Below are 25,441 nucleotides of genomic sequence, written 5' to 3'. Positions count from 1 at the left end.
TCTGAGTTCAGGCATACTAAACTCTAATTTCTACCATGTTCCCTGGGTCAGTTAGGATTATAAGATGTTATAATCAAACTGCTCACTCTGGCCTATGGGGAACAGGTAGCCTTGCAATAGTGATAAACGAAGTAGGCTGTAATTCACTATCAGGACATGCCACACACACCAGGGCATGTCCTACCTTTCACATACAATGCACCCTGCCCCTCCTTTAGGGGTGACTCACATGAAGAAAAGGGAAGGTTTAGGGACTTGCAAGTGTGTGCACTTGCCAAGTCGACATGGCAGCCCCAGGCTGCACACATGCTCTGAAATGGCAGGCCAGAGTTACACTTCACGGACTGTTTGCGTGGGTGGCACAATCCAGTGCTGCAGCCCACCAACAGCATTTGATTTATGGGCCCTGGCACGTGCAATGCACTTTACTAGGGACTGACACATAAATCAAATAGGCCAATCATGGGAACACCAATCCATAACACAGTTTACACAGAGAGCATATGCTCTTTAGCACTGAATAGCAGTGGTAAAGTGCCCAGGGTCCTAAAACTAACACAAACAGGTCAGGGAAAAATAGGAGGAAAAAGCAAAAAGTTTAGGGATAACCCTGCAAAAAGGGCAATTTCCAACAACCAACCTAACCCACACAGTGGAATGAGCAGAGATGCCCTGCGCCAGGTGTTTAACCTCATGCACATGGGTAAGTTGAGAGGCTGGTTTAAGTAAGTAGTTGAGTCGAGACAGGCTATTATGCGCCCCCAAGAAGATATGCTGGACTCTGTCCGGATGGAATGCCCTCCACACATCTGCGAAGCCAAGGGCCTCCAGGAAGTCAGGAATCCATTGACACGAGGGGCATATGTCGCGGGGGTAGCGATCTAAGGAGCCTGAGACTACTGCGTTGAAGTCCCCACCCACCAGCAGGAGACCCTCAGGAAGTGAGAGGGGGAGAGTGCCTAGCTCTGCAAACGTTTGGCTCTGTAGTCCGGGCGGGGCATAGACTGACATTAGAGTTAGAGTGCTTCCCTCCCACTGCCCCGTGATAGTGATATATCTGCCCCACTCATGCGAGCGTGTAGCTTGTATGGAGAAGGGGGAAGGAGTTTTTAAGCAAGATATTGACTCCCCTGGAGACGGAAGTGAAGCTGGAGTGAGCCATCAGCCTATGCCCCCATTTGTTGAGCGCTTTACAGGTGCTACCTACCAGTTGAGACATCTGGGGAGTGTCGTTTGAGGTATTGAAGGACTAACGTACATTCCACCTTATCGCCCAGCCCATTAACATTCAGGCTGAGTAGCATTATACTCTTATCCCAGTGTGTACCCATGAGAACTGTTAATTTGTAAGCATACCTTCATGTGCATTAGAACAGTTGTTGCCTTTTTAACTGGAACAAATACACCCCCCCCCCTGCTTCCTTGCACTCTGGGCTTGAAACTGCCCATGAAATCAACTTGCAGAGTGCCTGTCGCCCAACTTATAAATTAACAGTTGCTAAATGTGGGGGAAGATGCTACCTTCCTTCCGCCCAGCCACCCTTAACTCAACGCAATATCTAATTCCTCAAACGGGGCAGACGCAAATGTTAATAGTGGCAGGAGACATGAGACAACGCCACCAGCCGAAGTTCTATGGGGCCCCTTCAGTTGCCACCAACCACCTCATAACTCAATTGTGACCAGGGGGGCGAAGCAAAATCCGTAGCTCACCAAGTCCGGGACTATGTCACAGTCTGAGTTCCAAACAGTGCGAAATGTCAGCAAGCGTTGTGTTCCTTCCTATCTCTCCAGCCAGTCCGCCACCGCCTCTGGATGATCAAAAAACCAGGCCTTGCCATCTGTCTCGACCCGGAAACAGCATCGCATACTTCAGTCCCTTATCTCTGAGTTTCTTCTTGAAGACAACAAAGGATCGCCTCTGTTTTACTACAGCTTGGGTGAAGTCAGGGAAAAAGGAAATGACTGCATTTTCATACTTGAGCGGAGGCACCACCCTGGCACTCTGTGGGCCCGTTCAACAACAGAAAATTGGGAGAGGCCCTTAGGGTGTAGGTGGTTGAGTATGAGATCCTCGTCAAAGAGATCAGCTGCTTGTCCCTCCTCTTTCTCCGGCACCCCAATAATTTGAACGTTATTACGTCTGGTGCGCCACTCCTAATCATCCAGCTTGTCTTCTGCAAATTTTCTGAAGGTTTGCAGTTCTCGAATATCGTTCTGAAGTTGGGAGGTGCCATCGACGAGGGCAGCTGTGATCACCTCCATTTGTTTGACCTTTTAGCTCATTTTGGCCTTGATTATTTCGAGGCTGGTCTACTACAGTTTGTTAAATCTAGGTGTCACAGCCTCACATGATGCGACTTCGAGTGCAGAATGCAGCGGGCTTGTCTGCTGCTTAATCTTCCGAAGGGGGGTCTCCATGGGATCTTCACTGGCCAAGTTACATTGGCTCTTAGTGAAGTGGTTTAAACCATTATGTTACTATTATAAGGCCTTGACAAACAATGGTCCTTGGTATATACAGCATTTCATCCAACCCTATCTTCTCTGAGGAATTTTCGATAAACTGGGGCGAGTAGGGTGTGTATTCCGAGAGTGAGAGGAGGGTGCATGGATGGCAACTCATTTCGTTGTTTTAGCGTCAAAACTCACTGCTGTATCTGTGCGACAGGCCCCTCCGGAACTTCATTTTAGAAAGAGATTGAAAACTAAGCTGTTTAGACCGAATTGATCTGCCATTGTTGCGAGTGCGTATCACAAGAGCCAGGAGTCCAGCGCAGGGACACCTTGTTTCAAGGCAGCCATGCACTGTATAAGTTTTAATATTATTATTATAATCTGTGTTTTGGACGGAAGCTCTGGTTCCAATGCTGATAGTCTTGCATCTTCACAGCTGTAGGAAGCTGGCACTTCATATGATATACTAATAATTGGTTATATCATGCGAAGAGTCCAGAGATTCCCCCATAAGTGTAAAGGGCTCAATGTAAACCCAAAGTGCTCTATTGTGGTAGTGTGGTCGAGCAGCCGTAGGGTTAAAACAGAGGAGTGTAAGACATTTGTTATAAACACAATGACCAATAAATGACACTCTACCCAAAAGGGAGATCCAGACCAATTTTATAAAAAATAGGCATCTTTCAGAGTTTATTTAAGACCAAGATGTACTTTTAAAGGTAAGTATGTTTTTCATGAGAAATACTTAAGTCAAGCGGGGGGCACAAGTCAGCACCATACTTACACCCTCAGCGGCACAGGGGCGGCCGGGTGCAGAGTGTCAACACAGTTTTGGGTGCCCAGTGCAAATCAGTGTGGGAGATCTGTTTTGAAAAGAGGCTACAGGCTCTGGCCAGAGGCTGAACGAAGAAAACCCAAAGCTGTCCAAGTAAGTTCTGATGCTAGTGGACGTGTCGACACCATTGGTCAAGCTCCCCAAGGTCCAGGGTCTTCGGGTGCAGGAGTGTCCTTTTGTACGGGAACAGCTTACCGGGCAGGTCACGGATGTGGGGGAGTTATTCTCACCGAGGCTGCAGACGTCGAGGTGGAGTCCGGCAGGGGTCAGTACACGATGGATCAGAATATCTGGGAACCAGTGCAGGACCGGTGGAACATTTGGACTTGGGCCGGGTGCAGAGGTGGGTCCGCAGGCCGTTCCTCAGGGCAGAGCTCTTCGGTTTTAAAGTGGTTTCTTCTAGGACAGGTGGCTGTCCACTGGAGTTTTTAAATCTTTATAGAAGGCAGGCAGTCCTCCCAGGGCTTTGGAGGTTGCTGGGCCTACAGGACGAGTCAACGTATGTACCAAAGGGCGAAAAGCAGCATGCAAGTCGGTAGGGCTGGGGCCAAGTCAATCACTGGCGGCCTTCTTTCTTCCTGGTGTGATATCCAGGCTTCGTAGGTCATCAGAAATTTGATATCAGGTTCTGTGGGTGGTACGTAAATACTAGATTTAGGGGCGTTACTGGGGAGGACAGGTAAGGAGCAATGTGTTCCTTACCTGGGGTGTCTACACAGTCTTTCATGCCACCCTCCTCTTCAGTACTAATGCCCTAGGTACCATTACTAAGGAATTACTGGGGGGGTCTGGGTCTGAAGTTGTGCCAATTGTGGTACAGTTTTAGGGAAGGAGCTCTGGCACAAGGGACATGGTTGGTAGGAACCCTGTTCATTTTCAGTTGATACCACATAATTTTTCAGGCAAAAAGTGCAGGCTAACTATTTCAAAACAGGGACTTTTAATGCTGCCTGAGCACTGGACTCACGAGGAACTCAGCTGATGGTGTTTTTAAATCGTAATTTATTGCTGAACATAGCCCCCCATCCCACCCCCTTAGGTCATCAACCAGTGCGGCTGCACCAGTCACACTGCCCTAAAACCAGCCCTAAGTGTTAAGTTTGTCTCCAAGTAGTTGCCATGAATTCGGACTGCCGTAGGGTAAGATGTCACTTATGTAAAGACTTTAGATTCCAGTGTTCAATAGCCATGCCGAACTCTCTCCTTACAAAGCATATATTATTTGCAGTGTTGTATCTTGATAAATAATATTTTTCACCTATTTATTTTTAGGACGTATGGCAAAAAGAAAAGAGGACCCTTTAAATCATCCACCACTGTTTCAACCTCAAAGGTTAGAAAAGTATTTTCGAACAGTTTCTGTTTTTTAATAGAACATTGCTATTTTGCCTGTTTTGATGTCATTTTTTAGTGTGCAGTATTGTAGTAAAGTAAACATGAATTTTCAAGGTTTACCTGTAGAGAATTGTAGTTGAATCAAAAGATTACACTTACATGGAAATCATGATTCTTTATAAATCTTTTATAAATTAATTGGATCTCTTACGAGGCACCAAGTAATGCAACTTCCAAATATACCATAGGCTTGCTAGTGAGCTTGAGTGAAAAGAAACTCTGCTAGACAGTGATGGCCCCTTGGCAAAATCTTGAAGACTCATTCACTGAGAAACTGACTTCTTGGCTAAACCAACAAAATTCAGGAGCACTGCAGGTTTATGGCAGTAACCTAGGCTTTATTTTGAGAATCTTTCTCAACCCAACTGAGATCCATCCCAGCCTCACACATTACTTGAAACTTGGACATCCATTTTCTCTTAATTAGACTTAATTAGTGGAGAAGTGCCACATCCAGGAGTCAAGAGTAGGCCCAGCATTGAAAAAGATAGGGTAAGTGCCCAAAAATATGAATATTTGCCTGCATTACAAATAAAAATGTGTCACAATCAAAATTTCAATCAGGTCCTGATACCACAAGAAACAAAAAGGATTTATTCTGCAAAGATGAGTCCTGGTGTGTCGAAGTGTAGGCGTGAATGATCTACCTAGGAGTCTCTGCTCCCTATGGGGTACAGATTACCTTAAAGACTTTCAGCAAGAAATATGTAGGGTAGATTGCTTGAAGCTTCTTACATTGGCAACAGCTTACGGGACCCCAAAGGTGATTATCCACTAGCTGAGTCCAGTGTGTAGTGTTTCAGGAGGGTAGCAATGGGAGGGGGGTTCGCCTATTTGTTTTTCCTTCATCTGCCTTTGGTTCTCCAGCATTGCCTCTGCACGAAGAGGACCTCCATGCTTAGATTTTGCCATTATTCTTTGGTATCGTTACCAAGGGCGTACATGTAGAAGATGCAACAATCCCTTATCTTTGAAGGCTGCCAAGTCTTTTGTTTCTGTTAGGCGCAGAGATGGGTTTCCTAACCCTGTTACCTCCTCTTTGGATAGCCAAACAGACTTCCTTATAACTGACCACTCTACCTTGCAGCACCAGTGTGGCAAGAAGGCATACATATGCTGGGTTTGGGCCTACTCATCACAGCACTGTGGGGGCTTAGATTCAGAGTCTGCATAGGTGGGATTGCATATCTCACACATAAGGACTCAGGATGCGTTTTCTCTAGCATATGTCTGAAAAGCCCTGCATCTGGATTAAATCCCTTGACGAGTGGCGCTGAAGCCCAAAGTTTGCATGGGTGTGGGAGTGTGTTATAGGTGAATTCAATTCAAAGAGGCTTTATTCGAGCGTTTCTCATAAAAGCAGAATGCATACAAAAATATTAAAACAGTATTAAATGGTTACCTCCAACAAATAAAAGCAAGTGCTTTACATAAAAAGCATAAATATATATACATAAGATATAAAATACAAACTACGTCGGGTAGCTTCAATAAAACCATCCCAATGTAAACAGTTACTTAGCTAACAATTTTTCCCTAATAGACCAAGCCCACCCCATAAATTTCGCTACTGCTATAGCCAATGGCAAGCAAGAGCTAGTGCAAATGATTCTCAGAGCTACAATGCTACTGCTAGTACCTAAGTTTTTACATGCATGTTTTAACCAAATTTGCCTAGGGATAGCATAGGCTTGACAGGCGAATAGAAAGTGTCCAATGGTCTCCTTTGCAGATCCACACGCGGGGCAGGAAATATTTGATGAACCCCGCCACCTGCCAGTTAGGGACCTGAGCGGAAGAGCACCTATCCTCATTTGACATAGAAGCTTCCTATCCCATGGCTTTGTTATCTTGTCCCAGTAAAGTTCATGGTCAGGAGAGATTTTAGATTCCAGATAACATCCTGTCATAGATCTAGAGTCAGTATTTCTCCAGACCCGCTCAGCCACATAGTCCCAATACAGCTCCTTTACAATAATTTTACTAGGAAAAAGTGCGCCTCGCGGGTTATCCCAAAGGGTTTGGAGACCCAGCAAACATAACAAGGATCTAAGGTCTTTTAGCCATTTGATCTTATGGAAAACATCCCCCTTGATTAAGGCCAAAAAGCCTACAGCATAATGCTTAAGTTCTGGAGTAGTCCAGAGTCGTCTCCAATACAATATCGGGCGAAGCATTGCCAAATAAACCACTGCCTTTCTTCCCAGCTCATATCTAAGGGGGAGAAGGGGGGTACTTTTGGGAAGACCAGTAATTGTCCTGAAGAAATTGTTTTCGTAATGAATCGAGCTTTCAAAACCCCACAACTCAGCCCCGTATAGTACTGAGCCAAGGGCTTTTGCCTCATAAACCTGTAGGGCTGGCATGATTGGTTTATTTTTTGATTTTCTGTGTTCTGCCCTTAGGGCTACAGTTAATTGTCTATGCCTTAATGTTGCTAGATCAATATGCTGGGATCATTTGAGATCGTTGGTTATATAAATACCTAGGTAGGTAAAAGCTTTAACTACCTCTAGGGGGCGCTGGTTCATAGTCAGCCTGGAACAGAAATTACGGTGAGGGTTAAAAACCATTAACTTGGTTTTGGCCACGTTAAGGGCTTGTAAAAACCATTAACCATTAACTTGTTTTTGGCCACGTTAAGGGCTTTTGCCTCATAAACCTGTAGGGCTGGCATGATTGGTTTATTTTTTGATTTTCTGTGTTCTGCCCTTAGGGCTCCAGTTAATTGTCTATGCCTTAATGTTGCTAGATCAATATGCTGGGATCATTTGAGATCGTTGGTTATATAAATACCTAGGTAGGTAAAAGCTTTAACTACCTCTAGGGGGCGCTGGTTCATAGTCAGCCTGGAACGGAAATTACGGTGAGGGTTAAAAACCATTAACTTGGTTTTGGCCATGTTAACTTCAAGACCATGCAAAATTCCTCAAAGATGTTAAGGGCACACTGCAGGCCACTCGGAGTCTTTGATAAAATAAAGAGTGTCGTCGGCGAACATTAATATTGGGACCTTAATGTCCGCCAACGAGGGAGCGTCTAAATTAGAAGACAGCATTCTAGCTACTACTCCATTGATAAACAAGGAAAAGAGCAGGGGGCCATTGCACACCCCTGCCGAACTCCTCGCTCAACAGGGAAGTCCGCAGTGACCTCCCCTTGACTGCCCCACTGTATCCTGGCAAAATTCGCCTCATGCAACCTCATAACCAGGGTCAGTAAATCCTCCGGTAGACCCAGTTTCCACAACACTGACCACAGCTTAGTCCTGGGAATTAAGGAGCCTGATGGAGGCCAGGGCTTGTAGCCAGACTAGTCTCACTGCTAGGGAACCCTCCACCTTACAGCGATCCTGGTATGCCAATTGGTTTCTGAGAGAACATAGGGTCTGTAGCAAGAATGAGATCGTATTTGTTCTTGCTGTCTGATTAGGTTACCTTGAGTCCATTGCAGTTTGGTGTTGGAAAAGCCTCATTAGTATCTCCATGCTGGGTAACACCATATTCTATGGAATTACTGGGATGATCTTGGTATGGGGACTCTCTGGACAGATAATTGAGTTTGTTATATTTGTAGACCACAGTATTAGTCATTGAGATGGTCCAACAGGACAGCTGCTTAGTATGGTTTATTTTATAGTGATAGAATGATTTGGTAATCTTCAGAAAACAGGTTGAGGGTTTTGTTGCCTCTAAAATTTAAGTGGTCCTCTGTCTAATATGCTGGTGGATGATGTTCCATAGCAAGCATCATTATCTGTGGTTACTAGTTATATATAAGAAACATGACTGTATACATTTAAGGATGCCCTAAGGATAGCACAAGCCTTAATTTATCATCTATTGTTATCGCATCTTTTTTCACTGATCTATTTCTGCAGCCAAAAGTGTTATGCAACAGCATGTAACGTTGTAGATTAACTGCAATAATTTTATGTCTTACTGAAAGAATTGTATCAGCATGTGAGTTTGTATTTTTAGAGATCTAAGCACTACTTTCCTCTGAGTAGCATGTTCGCATCTCAGTCTAGTCCTTTTCAGGTTGATGCTAAAGTTTACTGGATTTGTTTTTGTAGGTCTGAATCTTCTGACACTGTTCTGCCCTCAGACGAACAAACAAAACCAGAAGATATTTCTCTTGCACCGCCCAGTGCTCAAAATTCGAATACAAAAGTTACTGGAAGTCACAGAAGAGTTTTGTGCTTTGAGGAGGGTACTTCTGCTCTCGAGAAGGCAAGTGACCAAGTGTTGAAACCTCCCACCACGCCACAAAATAAAGAACGTTCGGATAGTTTGTTGCATTCTCTGCAGGCTGCAGTTGGAGCATCACAGTACATTAAAATCATGCAATCAACTGACAGTAATAAAGCGGATAGCAACGCTCCTGTGGTTGAGAGCAATGGATCGCAGTCTGGTGTGACTGGCTCTCGTGTGGCTAATTCAAGTGTGAAAGATGTGGACACTGGCCAGAAAGTTGCACAGTCAGGATTACCATTAGATATCCATGATAAAACCTCAGCGAATAAAGAAAATAAATTGAAAGGGAGTAAAGAGCAGCAACAGAAGCAAGAAGCCCCAAAACTAACAGCCAGCCAGGAGCACAGTACATTTTATGACAAAACTGTGCCGTTGGTGAAAGAAATGAGTCGAAAAGGAATTCTTCCCAACATTCTCAGAAAAAGTCCACTTGATCCACGGAAGGAGGTAGGAAAATCTCACCTAATCAGTCCACTGAGTAAACAGGCTGGAGAAATGCTGCATGACATTCAGATGCGTAGCCCGGCCCCCAGGCAAGCAGATTCCGGGGATTTACCCCTTCCCCGGACTCCTAGCTCTGGGGTGGGGATATTGGACAGTGTAAGGACACCAACATGTAAGAATTCCTCTGAGGAAATGGGGACACCTAGAGCCTTGTTTCTCCCTGCTACACCAGAGCTACAAGGCTGCAGTCCAGCTAGTGAAGCAGGTAGTGAGAACAGTGTCAGTATGGCTGCACATACCCTGATGATCCTGTCTCGAGCGTCTATTGCCAACACTGGTAGTGCCACTCCTCTAAAAGACAACACACAGCAAATGAAGTCAAGGAGCACAACTAAGAAAAGAAAACTAGAAGAGACTGAGGAATGTGAAAGACAAACTAGACTGAGTAAAAAAGACACGCAGAGCCCACCAACACCACTGAAAAAGAAGAAAATAAAGGTGAGTGGGAATGCTACACGCTAAATGCTATTTTGTGAAATAATCTTGCATTATTGCTCATGTTTTGTGTTTGTCTGTTAGCGAACTCTCTAGTAATCAACTGCAGCATCATCTCAGAGTTCTAATGAACAACTAGTGCATTAACATTTTGTATTTGAGACAAATGTGAGGCACTCCTGAATGTCATTCTATTGGAAGAGGAGCTGTTGAATTTAAAGCCTTCATTGAGGAGCAGGTTAAAGTAAATGAACATTGAGATGTTAATGCAGGCATGAAACTAATGGGTTACAAATGTGAGGGGAGTTTTGGGATTTTAGTAATTTGAGGCATAATGTTTTTTAAAAGACCTGGAAATAGTTGAGATGTCTGCAAAAGTACAGCCTCCCTATTCCACGTCTGTTTATTTAGTCTACTCATCTTCTTGTCGTTTAACAACGCTCTGTTCAAAAATACAGTATGCCAGTAACTTGTCCCACCCTGTAAAATCATTGCAAACGGCACCACACGGTGCACCAGAGGACGCTGCTTCTTTCTTCTGTGTGAGTAGATGTTCTACTAGAGTGCAGCTTTCATGATGCAAGTGACAACTTTCTCAATGCGAGCAGTAGCGACCTGTCATGACCGACTGCATTGAGAAATCTCGCCGGTAAGCGGTCTAGCGTTTGTTCTTTACGGGCTGCTTTTCTGATCACTCGCCATGCCAAAGCTGAACCTGTGCCAATAACGGTCGGGGAGACCGCAACTTACCGCCACTGCTCGGGGGACAAGGACTACAAGTCCCACCACCCTTTCTGCGGCGCTCTCTGCTGACGCCAGCAGCAAGCGCCAGGAGGCGCTTGAAAGGCAGAGAGCAGCTTCCGCCCCGCGGAACGCGTGCAGGTGCGCGGCGGGCCCGTCTTATGCCGTCAAAGGCCGGAAGAGGCTAGGCTGGGCTGGGCCACCCCCCTTGCATTTGCAGCCGGAGCAACATTTCACAGTTGGACTGGAAGACTTTGGGAGGAAATATCGCGGACTGGTCTGTATATACCGTTTAGCTGTTCCGCACTGTAGTACCTAGAGTCAGGAGGGCTGTCGGATGATTTTAAGGCAGCCAGACACTTAGGGGCGAAGAGTCAGAACTACACCGGAATAGCAGTTGTTTATTCCGCTTCCATCAGCCTGATTTTAAATGGGTCATTGCTTTGGGCCTCGTCCGGCCTAGTCCTGTTCTCCCCAGATTTCAGTGCACCACCACAGAGTGTAACACAAGATTAAACTAATTCATAAAGTATATTTATGATTTTTATTTTTTAATATCCACCAGTAGGAGTAAGCGAAAGGCGATACCTGCTGCGGTAGGAGGTGGGGTAAAGGGGACTCTTGACGCCTTTCTCACAAGAGCGGAGTCGCTGTTAATTCATGAAATCCAGCTCACAGAAAAGAGACTATCGCTAGACACAATCTTAGATCATAAGCGATCATCCATGGGATCTATAGCTAGGTGTAAATCTCCAAACATAGGGATTTCCCATGGTCAACCTAAACCAAATTCCAGCAATAGTACTAGTGCCCTAGTTCACGCAACCCATATCGCACAGGCGGCTGGTTCACCAACACATCCCACTGATTCGCCCACCACCGATTTAAACCAGTCTCAGATCATCATAGAAGAGGCGGAGGGGCACTCCGACCCAATCTCTGTCGACTGATGGGGCAGGGATAGGGGAAGGAGACCTGGTAGCAGCTGTGGTTCATACCCCTACACAGTGGTCCTGACAGGGGTTTCGGCTTGTAGGGACGATAGAGAAGAAACCCCGCGAAATCTAATTAATAAGACTGCTCATTGGCTGGGTAAAAACACAGGTTTCAATATCTCACACCATAGGCATATTTTAATGGCAAGGAGGGTGTCCTGGATTGGAAGCAGTAGGAAGAGTTTCCCTGGTGACTGCGTGATACTAAATTTAAGACATCCAGAGTTAGTAAGAGACCTTCTCTCCAACCAACGCAGGGGTCCATCCCAGGGTGAGGGTGGGTCTAGCATTAAATTCCTCCCCTTGGGTTTTTTCTATAGGGACACGACGTGCACGAATATGCAATGTGACTATAGGCGGAACTTAGCTGTAACACAATGGGAGGGCTGGACAGTCCTGCTAACTAACTGATACGCACCTCTTCACAGCGCTTCAGTCCTAAAAGAAATAGACTGACTGACATGGGGGTAGTCATCTGAGAATGACGTTACACGGGAGGGCCTGCCCCAACCAGGAGATCTAGGAGAGTCAGGTACCACATTGCTAGACGATCCCAGCCTCAACGTGAGAGACGAAGAGCCTAGTTGGAGGGGCTCAGTGGGAAATTCAGGAAAACTGGGTGAACCCCCCAGAATGTATATTTGCCCCAGAATCGATAGTCCAGGTAGCCCAACGTCGGGAGATATTAAAATAATCTTCTGGAATACTGCGGGTCTGTCATCTAAAATTAAAAATAATAATTGGTTAACTTATATAAAGAAATACCATATCATTTTCTTACAAGAAACATGGGAGGTACATAGTAATGTCCGGGCCTTAGAAGGATACAAAATGTTTTTTGTTCCGGCACGTAAGGCAGCCTCGGGGCATGCAAAAGGTGGTCTGACCACTTATGTCGACCTGAGACTGGAGGAGTGGAGGAGTGTGGCTCAATGGTTAGAGCGGCAGACCCTGATGCAGAGTTCTGGCCCGGGACCAGGGTTCAATTCCCGCCACGGCGGGTCTTGGGCTCAATTTCCTCGGACCTGACAATTCGTGCCTCGGTGCCTATTCTAATCATGGGCCCCACGCTGCAACTCTGGGCAATAGCTTGCTTAACCTCCACACTGGCCCCAACAGCGCTAGGATGCCTGGCTTCACCCTGGGGGTGCCCAGGAGTGGACACTTCATAGGGAAAGCCAGGAAGGGTTCCACAGCGGTATGAGTAATAGTGCCAGGAAACCGCTTGGTGGCAGTGCGCTCTACAAATACTTTGACATTTACTACAAGGAAGATGGGATGATTTGGGATGGGTCTCGGATTGTATGTTGGGAATCACGTACCGCAACAAGGGCCTTAATTTAACCCTTGTTAACTTCTACAATGCCATCACTGTGGGACAGCCCCTCTTATGTCTAACCGAACTGGGGGTCCGGCTGGCAGGAATAGAAGAGCAAGGGGCAATGAGTTCTCAGCTGTTATTAGCGGGCGACTTTAATTGCCACCCGTGTTCCTTCTTAAGAAATCAGCGGGGGAAGTTGGTCGGCTTGCCTAATGACAGAGGGGTGGCACTTGAATCACTCAAGGGAGGAAGGGGCGCTGAGCAAGGTCCTGGGCAGTCACGCCCTCACTCACACCATGGATCTGATCAGAGTGGGGGAAAATAGCCCGGTTAACCCAACCTTTAAAGGTAGGGGAAGGGATTCCATTATTGATTATATTTTTGTCACTTACACGCTAAAGTACTGGATCACAAGTTTTAACATAGAGGTTAGCATTTTTTGTGACCACAATCCTCTGGTCCTGTCTATTAGGGACCCAAATTAGACAAATTATCTCTGCCGACGGGTGGCTGGTGGTTTAATTAAAGCCACCGACCAGGGCAGAAGACTAAGATGGGTCAACATCGATAGCGAAGTATTTTACAGACCCTTACTGGCACAAAGTGAACACTATGTTTGATAGTGTCTGGATTTAGAAGTGGAGGGGGCAGATCTGATCAAAGCATTTGAGGGCGTCGCCCAACAAATTGACGGCCTGCTTAGGAGCAGAAAGACGAACAAGGATCCTAACACTCCCAGGTGGTTTGATCATGAATGCTCCCTCGCTCTTAGGGAACTGAAGTCAGCCCTAAAATCCGTACCCAAAGATAGGATGATGGTGTCAAGCTGTAGGGCGAGGTACAAAAAGACACTGAAATGCCGTAAGATCGCATTGCAGAAGCAGGCCTGGGATAACCTGAGAGAAGCGGCCGAGTCAAAGGACTCGACCGCTTTCTGGAAAGTTATTAATGTCCCATGTTTCCAGAATTTAAATAAACCTAAGCTGGCATGACACTACCAGGGCCTCTTCACTTACGGCAGTACCGCTAATCTGATCACAGTAGAAGCAGAAAAAGTGAGTCCATCTCAGATAATCTTTTTCCTGGGAGAGATAAAGGCAGGGATTGAGGGGCTGACACGAAATAAGGCTACGGGCACTGACGGGATCCCCCCAGACCGCCTCTTGAGCCAGAAAGAACTCTGGGCGCCCATACTAACCAGGGTAATAAACGCAGCAGTGGAGACAAGGATGCCAGCGTCCTGGTCTACGGCCACAATAGTTCCCATATTTAACAAATTCATAGAAATAGCCCACAATGTTACCGGCCCATTTCACTCATTGATGTGACGATGAAAGTTTTAGGAAGGGCCATTCTTAACTGATTAATGGACTGGGCGGAAGAACACAATATTATTACTGATACCCAGTAGGGGTTCAAGTATGTTCGCTCTACCTCAGATCAATGCCTCAATTTATATCTCCTGGTAGCCAAGTACACTGTGGCTAGTGAGGGAACAGTGTACTTGGCTTTCATGGATCTGACGGCAGCATTTGATCGAGTAAATCGGAAGAAACTGTGGGAACTATTGAGGGCTATGGGAGTCGATCAAGGACTGGTAAATATACTAGGAGCATTGCACCAGAACACCTCTGCCCAGGTCAGATATGACGAGGAGGGAAATACCACCAACCCCTTTCCATGCTCAAGGGGAGTGAGGCAGGGCTGCTCCCTTCCTATTTACTTTATATATAAATGGTCTAGCGCTGGTAGCCTTAGGGGTGGACTGTCCACAGATAGGAAGGAGAGGGATTCCTGTGTTGCTGTGTACGCGGACGACGCGGTGCTTCTGGCTCGCACTGCGCGTGGACTCCAGTGCCTTATAGACGGCTTTGTCCGTTTTATGGATAGTCTAGATCTGTCACCGAACCTCACCAAATCATACATCATGGAGATGGGAAAATTACCAACCAGGAAAAATAATTACACAATAGGCACTCATAGACTGGAAAAAGTCAAGGCATTTTCATACCTGGGGATGTTATTTGACAGCCGCCTTAGTTTTAAAGCCCTTGCAGACGAGAAATGTAATACAATAATTAGCTCCACCGGGGCAATTCTGAATTTTGCAAAAAGGCTAGGCCGTTGGTCCCCGGAGCAAATATTGAACTTGTATAGCTCTGTAAGTTGTGCTAAAGTCTTATATGGCAGTGAGGTTTGGGGCTTTATCGACCCACAAAAGCTTCAAATAGAAGAAAATAAATATCTGAGACGGGTACTGAAATTTCCCCAGAGTACATCTTCCTACATTGCTCACGAGGAATTGGGTCTCGTTCATATCAGTGACAGGTTGCAATGGAAACCCCTTATATGCTGGATTAAAATATGGACAAATCCGGAGGCCGCGTTAAGCAAGCAGATAATATCGGACTGCATGGCCCGGGACCGGGGTTGTAATATTCCCTGGCTCAAATACGTCAGGGAAAATCTGACGGCCTTGGGCCATGTCGTATATTTTATCCATCCAACAAAACTGTTAAACCGGGACAAGGGCCCCATTAAGACAGAATTTGTAAATAGAGCAGCAGCAAAAAGGGAAGACAGGGAGCTGACCAATCTATCGGTGAGAATTCACCAACTAACTAAGTCGTGTCTGGGCATGGAACCGTATCTGTCCCATATTCACAACTCCCAGGATAGATTTCTCATGACCCGCTTCAGGCTAAACTTGCTCCACCACATTCTGGCAGTTCCTGCAGGGTACACAACGCAACCAGAGATGAAGGGTCCATGCGGCTGCGACCAACTGTCTCCGCAGGACACGCTTCACTTTGTTTTATTATGCCCTTTCTATACTTACCCCAGGAGATTATTTTTAGAAGGTATTTTAAAGAATGCCAGGTTTAAACAGGCAAAGGTGGCCCTACTGTTTCTGAAATTGTCTGCAGAGCCCCTTACACTTTTTTGTACAGTAAATTTCTTAAGACTGGCTGTGAAATGCAGACCTAGCAGAGGCGAGGGATAAACGTTTCTGTTTTTAATACCCGTTATTTAGGGAATGGGAGGTTATCCCTCTGGTACACATGAATTATCCATTTGTGTTTTGATCTTGTCATTTCTTAATGCAACATGTCATTGAACTTCTTGATGAACCACTCTAACCTAGGACACTTTATGCTAACCCTTTGAGAGGACCCTTGTGATGAACCAGTCATATTTCATGAATTGTTTGTATATAGATTTTTAGCATGGTTTTAAAATGTCTGAGATGTTCTTTTTTATTATTGTACTTTTTATGGTATTGTTTTATGCCGAATAAAGTATTTTGATGACGTGCTTGAAAAAAGAGTCCACCACGTTGCGGTTGGCAGAGTTTTTGCCAAACTCCGCTGTCCAAGTGGAGTAGGCCAAACTCCACAAACTCTACCAAAGGAGCGGAGTTTACCCCCATCCCTAATTAAAGCTCCCCCATCCCTAATTAAAGCTGCATTTGCTCTGCATGTTCTGAGCATCTTTGGTGATTATGCATAGCTTTTCACTGTGCAAAGATTTGAAGTTTCACTATGCTTCTTTTAGTATTTCAGAAATTGTACTGTCCAAGCATGTGTTTCAAGGTCTGACATTTTTCCGCTCCATTTGGAATTATTATTATTATTATTATTATTATTTTAATTTATAGAGCGCGTAGTCACCCATGAGTATCCCAGCGCTAAGATCTATACACCTGAGGTTCAGCAAAGGGGGGGGGCCTGAGACGGGATTAGGGGAAGAGGTGTGTTTTTAATCGCTTCCTGAACCGTAAGTAGTTGGGTTCAGATCTTAAGTCAAGAGGAAGGGTGTTCCAAAGGCGTGCGGTGTGAACCGAGAAGCGCCTACCGCCCGTTCGGGCTTTCTTGACTCTGGGGATGACGATGAAATTTTCCTGGTCGGATCGAAGGGATCTGGGGGCTTTGTAGGGCTTAATGAATTTTTGTAGGCTTGGGGGGCCTTTGTTTTGGAGCAATCTGTGCGCCAGGCTGAGGGCCTTAAATTTAACACGCTCTCTTACTGGGAGCCAATGGAGGTGCTTTAGCGCTGGTTTGGCTGAAGCTCTGACCGATGTGTTAGTAAGGATCCGGGCGGCTGCGTTTTGGACCCTTTGTAATTTATTCAGGGTAGCCTCCGGTGCTCCCAGATAGATGGCGTTACTGAAATCAAGCCTAGAAAGTATTAGGCCTTGAATCAGCAGTTTTTGAGATTTGGGGGGGAGTAGGGGTAGAATCTTTCGCATTGACCTGAGGAGCCCAAAGCAGGTGCCGGCTACCTTTTTTGCCTGTGATGCAAATGAAAGGTCTTTATCAAGCCAGATACCCAAGCTTTTTACCTCTGGTTTAGGGTCTGGGGGCGGACCTAGAGAGGGTGGCCAGATGTTCGGTAGCAAGGAGGGCCCCTTTTGGCCGAGGAGGAGAATATCAGTCTTTGAACCGTTAAGTTTCAAAGATGATTTATTCATCCATCCTTGTATCTGCGAGAGACAGTTGTACAGATCCGCAGGTTGTTGCCTGGGATGAGAGAGGGACACCACTAGTTGTGTGTCGTCGGCGTAGCTGACGATGCTCACTCCGAACGGGATAACAACCTCCTCCAATGGGGACATGTAGATATTAAATAAAGTAGGGCTCAGAGAGGAGCCCTGAGGCACGCCACATTGGAGGGGGGTGTCGGAGGAGCGGGTGTTATTCTCCCAAATTTGAAAAGAGCGGTGACTCAGAAAGGACGAAAGCCAAGAAAGCGCGGTCCCTTCAACACCTACACTCCTGAGTCGGTGAATTAGGAGCTGGTGATTGACGGTGTCGAAGGCCGCACTAAGGTCGAGGAGGATCACTGCCACTGATCCTCCTTCGTCCAAAAGTGCTCTGGCCTCCTCCACTGCCATAAGGAGGGCGATGTCAGTGCCCTGTCCAGGGCGGAATCCCGTCTGGGAGTTTTTAAGCCGGTTATTGCTCTCCAAAAATTGTGAAAGTTTCCTGTTCACAAGTTTTTCCGCGATCTTACTCGTTCCCGGGAGGAGGGAGATTGGTCTGTAATTTGCCAGGTCGACAGGGTCAAGGGATGGTTTTTTTAATAATGCTTTGACCACTGCCGCCTTCCAGCCTGGTGGGACAACTCCCTGTTGAAACGAGGCGTTGATAAGGTGGGTGAGAGGGAGCACAATCGAGGGTGCGACTGTTTTTAGAATCCGTAAGGGGGCAGGGTCCCTAGGTGATCCGCTTTTAATTATATTCAGCGTATTTTCAACCTCTTCTGTTGACACTTGTCCCCAAGAGGTGAGACATGGGGGGGTTGGCAGATTATTGGATTCTTTTTCCTCGTTTAAATTTGTAGCAGGGATGGAGTTGAGGATATTTTGAATTTTTTCCTGGAAGAAGTCTGCTAGTTTGTGGCATTTTTCCTTGTCTGCCTTGGGATCTGGTGGGTCTATCGGTCCGGGGACGGGGACTTTAAGGAGTTCTTTTAAAATGGTGAATGATTCCTTGCTGGAGCTAGCAGAGTGTTCTATTCTTTCTTGGAAGAACAGACTTTTGGTGTTCCGAAGGGCGGTTTTATAATTTTGTAGTGCAGTATGATAGCCATCCTTATTTTCTTTGGTTTTATCCTTCCTCCAGGAGCGCTCAGTTCTCTTACATTCGTGTCGTAGAGATTTGAGCGCTGGGGTGTACCAGGGAGCAGGGGTCACTCTTTTCGTTTGTTTAAGAGTGGTGGTATAGGGAAGGAGTTTATCCAGTGAGGATATGATCCAGGAATTAAATTGTTCATCGGCCACCACCGGGTCCATGGAGAGCACGGGTGTGGAGTCTGAGAGCACCTTGGACCATTCAGCTGGTGCAAGCTTATGCCAGCGTCGGTCTGTCACACGGATTTTCGGGGGTTGAGGGGGTGTTGTGACTAGGTGCCAAGAGAAAGGGACTAGGAAGTGATCTGTCCAAGGGTAAGGGATGGGGGGGCCCGAGGTAATATCCATGATGTTGGTAAGGACGGGGTCTAATAGGTGCCCCTTATCATGGGTTGGTTCGTTGCTGGTCATTCGGATGTTAAATGACCTAAGATCTTGAAGGAGATCCGACGCAGAAGAGTCTGCGGGATCGTTAAGGTGAATGTTCAAATCGCCTACTAGAAGGAAGTTCGGGGCGGCGGATGCTAATTGAGACACCGTATCAGTCAGGGCGTTGAGGAAGTTCCCTAGTGTCCCCGGAGGGCGGTAGATCAATAGTCCCGAGAGGGAGTGTACCGGGGAAATTTGAAGGGCAAAGTGGAGGCTTTCACAATCCTCGACATTGGCATTACTGGTCCTACAGACCAGGTGTCCTCTGTAAATGATTGCCAACCCCCCTCCTCTCTTTTTTGGCCTATGTAGGGTTTGGATAAGATAACCTGGGGGTAGGGTGCTGACGATATCGGAGTCCGTGCTATCAGAGAGCCAGGTTTCTGTAAGAAACAAAGCATCCAGGTCGTGATCCCGTATCAACAAGTTGATTTCATGCGTGTGCTTCGGGAGGGAGCGGCAGTTTAGGAGGCCAAACTCCAGTCCCGGTTTTCGCGAGCAGTGTTCGACTGGGTTGCATCGTGCACAGTTAATAAAGGGTTTACCTTCAGTATTGATGTAGTGGCACTCCTGATTTTTTTCCTGCTGAAAAGCCCAGAGCATATCCCTAGTATACACCAGACGATCATGTGGCAAATCCGGCAGAGTACCTGGGCCTGGGTCCGGCTGGGCCCGGACGGGCTTGCCTTAGGCGCGCCTTCGGCGCGCTGACGGCGCGCCCGCTGCGCCCGTCCGCTGCGCGTCCGGGGATTGCACATGGTTTTATACCGGAAAAAGGGCGGTGGGGGCGTGGCCTCCGGAAGTGGGCGTGGCCTGTGAACAGGCTCGCTCGCTAATGGTGGTGCTGGCGATTTCTAACCCCGTGGCAGCGTTCAGGTCGGCTGCTCGGGTGTTTAAGATACAAAATGAGTGGTGCTAGCAGGTGAGGAACAGAGTGAAATTTTTAAAATCAATTCACACACAAAGTTATTTAAAAATGCAGCGAAATGCAAACAGAGCTCCCGGCTGTGCCTCAGGAGTATGAGATCAGGGGAAGGCTGGGCGTCGGCGCTTTATATAATCAAGGGGGCGTGGCCTCCGGAAGTGGGCGTGGCCTGTGAACAGGTATTTCAACACAATTTTTTTGTTTAAATCTGTTTTATTGATTTTGTTGAAGAAACAGGTTTATATTTAGGGAGGTTACAGCTCAGAATTTGAGACTTCAACTATAGTTCAATAATATTGTTACATGTGACATACAAGAAGACAACATAAGAAGTCAGCATTCACCGCAAAGAGAAGTACATATTTTAATATATTAGCGTAAGATCACATTCAGGTGTCAAGCGAAAATGTTACTAAGTCCTCGTGTGTCCTGCGGAGCTGATAACATGGGATAAGAACATGGGAGAGGGTCCATCACTAGGCCATTGACTCTGTAGTACATCACATTAGTGAAGGAAGGAAAGAAAAGGAAGAGAAATACAAAACGGTCCAACTTGGGTTTCCCCTGCTTCCTTCCAATACCCCAAAAATATATTAAGGTACATATAACACATTAATGACTGCAGCAGATCTTTTTGCTACAGGTGGGGGCTATTACAGCGCTGCTATCTCTGCAATGTAGTGTAGAGCAGCAAACTAGATTACCGTGTCTATTCTACTTGTTCCCAGCTTCAGATCAGTGTGCTCAGAGTTTGAGTACTGGTCTAGTCTGAAGTCATGTAATATAGTGTCCCAATTGGCACTATATTTATCTTACGCAGCCCCAGAGTATCTTCCTTGTGTAGTGTGACACTTTTGGCCTGTGCCCACACCAGCAGCGATTGCTTCCATGCTAGTAATGGGGGTGATTCAGGTGATTTCCATCGCCTGGTGATTGTTTTGCCCCTATCAAACACAGATCAAGAAATCGGGTATGTGACCCTTTTGCTTCTTAATTCCTAACATATGAGATAGGGAAATCCATCCCACTGCCATTCTGAAGCTTTTAATACTTTTAATAGAAAGAAAAACCGAGACCTTTGTTGAAAGCAACAGTAAGGGGAATCTACTTGCCCGTCCTATTCTTCGAGATCCCTTCGGGTCCAGAACAGTCAGTAGATTCTTAACAGGCTGTATTCAATGTTATGCAACTGACTCAGAGCCTCCTTCCTTATGACCGTGTGAAAGGTCTCAACTGACCCTACCAGACAGGGAGGAAAGCCGATACAGCCAGCGTTTGTTGCATCAGGTTGATTTCAGGCAACTGGCAGTTCTGGAGTAAAATAAAATCCAATATATCATCCTCTGAGATCATATGTGAGACCTAGTCGCCAAAGGATGCTAATCCTGGTACACTGCCCAGTAGTGGAAGAGCATTAAGAGCCAGATCTACAGGAGTTCCTTTTGATATGAGAAGTATATCAGCTAGTAAAATAGCGCATTGAGTTAACATTTGCTGCGGACATCTGTTGTGATCTGCAGGTCACGGCTGTGAATATGGTAACACCAATTCGGCAATTCATCTTCCTGAGGTCGCTACATTGAGTACAAAAAAACTGGGTAATAGTAATACCTGTTACAGCACTTAGAATCAACGGAAGTTCAGTATGAAGCGATATATAAACGAAAATAGGACAAATCGTATGAACATCCGAGGAAGGAAATGGCTGAGATACCTAATGCTTATTTTCCAAGAATGAGATATCTATAGTCAGTCATTTAACACTACAACTATTTATGAAAAAGCAAGGAGGACACTAGCGTAGAACATGCATGCCTGATTGAATGAAGAAATTATTGTCTTTTCTGGGCCTCTAACCTTTGTTGTGTTTCATATTCCAAAGCTTAAGAGGTACCAGCACATCCTCCAGCTTATTGCTTACTATGTTTACTGTTTTTATGGTTACTATGTTACCATTTCCTATGTTTACATCATTTGTACTGTGCTACCTTTAGGCCGATCGTTGTTGTCCCCCGAGTGTAAACGAAGATTTAAGCCCAGTCTTTCAAAGACAACTTCTCCATACACATGTGCTAGAGAGATTAGCTGCTCATAAAGGTGGTTGCCTCGTTACGGCTGACTCCCATCTACAGAAGAGGTGTTCCCTTCTCAATTGGCTTCTCTCCAAAACCTTGGATGTGTTACTTTGTGCGGTGCATGTATTTCTTCAAACAAGCATAGTGAGATTCTACATCAGATAATTAGTTCTACTCTTACACCTCAACACCTGTGGGCAGTATTTTATTTTGTGATTTTTGAGCCTCATCTGTACTTTTTCTAGTATCAAAAGCTGCGTTGGCAATGCTTTCCCTCCATTATTTACTCTGATTCTGCAAACCGTAATCAGTTTAGGATAACTTGCTGCACTGCAAGGTCTATAGTCGGCCTTAGCTCTCGATTATCCATGTAATGGACACTGCATTGTAATGCACATGTTGGAGGATCTACATCACAAATCACTCATCTATAAGTGACATGCGGCTCCCATTTCTCTGGCAACTGTGATTCTTAATTTAAATGAATGTCCTTACATGAATCAATGTAACTAAAAATATAAACACGACGTGGCTATCAAAGCCATTAATAAACAATATATTAAAAATAATTGCAACATTGTGGTGAAATTTAATAATTAATTGAACTGAAGGGTGAATTCAGTCTCTGTCGACCAGCCCCTCTCTTCTAGCCCGTAGCTAAACTTTCTTAGCACCAAAACTGCCTTACTGAGTTTTGTAGATGCCCTCTAGGCCACCTACCTTAGCCGAACAACAGAATTGTTGTTGGTTAACATCTGTGCTTGGAGGAGCTCTCTCTCTGTCTCTGTCTCTGTCTCTGTCTCTCTCTCTCTCTCTCTCTCTCTCTCTCTCTCTCTCTCTCTCTCTCTCTCTCTCTCTCTGTCTCTGTCTCTGTCTCTGTCTCTGTCTGTCTCTGTCTCTCTCTCTCTGTCTCTCTCTCTCTGTCTCTCTCTCTCTGTCTCTGTCTGTCTCTCTCGGCGTTCAGCCAGTGACTTTCACTAGGAATGTCTGTAGCACAGCTTGTATGCACCTCCCAGAAAGCTGAAGTGCCTCTCCGCCTAATACATGTCTATAGCAGGCGTGAGTAAAGTATTCTGATTATTTTTAAAAGATCAGACCTCTTGAACAATGATAAAAAATGTTTGAATTAGAATATGAATTCTGTTGTGCATTCACTTAATTAGGCATGCATTATAAATCCCATTTATACAAATATATAAATAATTAATCTATCAAACTATAATAAAGGAAAGGTTACATATTGTGCATATGTAATCAGTACTAAATGCAGCACATGTTTAAAAATAAAGTGCAGTCAGATACTTGAATATATGAAATGTAATGGGGGTATTTTAGCAGAAAATGCAAAGATTTCTCAGGAGTTGATCGCTCTCTAATATCAACTATGGGTGGAATGTTTTTTGATAATGGGTAATTCTGCCTGTGGACATTTGCACCAGCAAGAAACATTCAAAGTCATTTTCAATAGGAGACATTTTTCATCCTAAATTACACAGTGATAGTCAAAAGTATTTTCCACTCTGGTTAATTTTTCCTGTTGTGCTGCTCATACTGGTGGTGCCACAGATGCTGAAGATCTCCAGGCCCTTTATGATCCTCATTCAATGGAGTGGATAAGAACATGTGGCATATGGAACTTCAGGGCTTCTCAAACCATCCACTCTGGTACGTTTCTATAGCGAAGAGCCTTCTTGTTGCAAGTGAAGTAGTGGTTTTCTCGTTCTAACTTGTGGGATTTTATCACAATATACATCTGAAAGAGACACGATGGAACCGGAAAGTTTTGCTTAGCAGTACACCTGCGCGTCAGTAGGTGGCGTCCTGCGGCTCCGCGTCCGTCACTGGCGTCGTCCGCGTCGAGATGACGTCACGAAGAGTACTTAGGCGCCACCCATGCGTGCTGACGTCGGTTCTTTCTTTTTCCGCGCCAGCAAGCGCAGATCCGGATTGAGCACGTACCGTAGTCACTTTTTGACTACTCTTTTGAGACTTTTGTGTCCCCCCCCCCTTTTTTTCTCCTGGTGCACGTAGGGATGCCCGGCTTTAAGTCTTGTGGGACATGCTGCCGTAATATGTCGGTGGCGGACCCCCACGATGTGTGCCTCTACTACCTGGAGACGGGTTACGACTCCCGGACCTGCTGGGACTGTCGAGCCATGGCCCTGAAAGCCTTGCTGGAGCGACGTCGGAAATTGCTGGAAGTTCGGCATTCTTCACACCGCCACTCTGGGTCTAGGGGCTGTTCCCGCGACCACTTGCGGGACCGGAGCCGTCGCTCCTCGGCCTCCTAGTCTTCGCCTTCGGACTCCAGTAAGCAACGCCATAAAAAGAAGTCGAATAAGCGTGTTCACTCACCGACGTCCCCCCGTCGCTCCTCGGAGGCGGACGAGGGAGACAGAAGTTCTGCCTCTGGAGCCTGGGAGTCCCGCGGCCTACCCGCAATACCCGGGTCCGTTGGCGACTCCCGAACAGATGCTTGCTGCCATGGACCGCCTTTTTTGGCCTCGGGCTCCCGCCAACGCGCCTTCGGGCCCCGCGGTCCTGTGTCTTGATCCTGTTAGCCCTTCGGTTCCGGCGCCACAGGATCCTGCGCCGCTGGCTCTAGCGCCACGGGGTCTAGCGCTGCCAGCTCTGGCGCCGCCCTCTGCTCCACTCCCTGGGCCGCACTGGGTGCCGTTTATCCCACACCTGCCCCGGTTCCAGGACCATTTTGTTCCGGCCTGGAATCCGCATTGGGAAGCGGCTCCCGCCGGCGCCATTCGTCCCTTCTCAGGCTCTGGCTCTGCCTCCACGACCTGCTCCCTCTACGCCAGAGGCGGACGATGACTGGGACTGGTCCGAGGATCCTCTTGCCCAGCAATTTATTTATTTATTTATTTTTAAAGTTTTATATAGCGCGAACAAGATCTTTGCAGATATCAGAGCGCTTTACAAGGGAATGGGGGTAAAAAATACAAAGTAATAAAGCGTATATACAGAGTAATATATGAGGTAGTTAGGTACAAGGTGCTAGTTACATAGGTGGGATAAAGGACATGAGGTAGATAACAGGTGAGGTAGTGTCGGTACACAGTGTATAGACAGACAATTGCGTCAATAGTATAAAGTGCAATAATAAGGAGCATATACCTGCTTAAACGTGTTTAGAATATTTAGAGTTTAAAGGAGGGTACAGTTGAGGTAGGTGTGAGCAGGGTGTATAGTCCCACAGGTGCGAGAGTAGTAAGGAACGTTGAGATGGAGAGGGTAAAGTGTGCAAAGTCAACCAGGTGCGTCAATAATATAACAATATAACAGTATACATAATCAACCAGGTGCATCAATGTGATTCAGAGTAAGATTGGGTGGACGACCTGGAAGACGCAGTCGAGCTTGATGTCTCTTCTGACCTGGGATTGACCTCTCCTCCGCCTACTACGGAGAAGGGTGCTTCCTACACCA

General features: G+C 46.1%; 1 protein-coding gene across 2 annotated transcripts in view; it reads left to right on the top strand.

The window, feature by feature from the left end:
- The window catches only part of NPAT (nuclear protein, coactivator of histone transcription), a 358,220-nt gene that overhangs the window by 326,102 nt on the left and 6,677 nt on the right, over positions 1-25,441 (top strand). For both annotated transcript variants that reach the window (XM_078657048.1, XM_078657050.1), the window contains exons 17-18: positions 4,565-4,625; positions 8,763-9,885. In XM_078657048.1, the coding sequence (XP_078513174.1) occupies positions 4,565-4,625; positions 8,763-9,885 (1,184 nt within the window). The remainder of the gene's footprint in view (positions 1-4,564; positions 4,626-8,762; positions 9,886-25,441) is intronic.

The sequence above is a fragment of the Lissotriton helveticus genome, chromosome 8 (genome assembly GCF_964261635.1).
Source record: "Lissotriton helveticus chromosome 8, aLisHel1.1, whole genome shotgun sequence".
Classification (NCBI taxonomy): Eukaryota; Metazoa; Chordata; class Amphibia; order Caudata; family Salamandridae; genus Lissotriton; species Lissotriton helveticus.
Note: the sequence above shows the minus strand (reverse complement) of the source record. Positions and strands in the feature narration are given on the sequence as shown.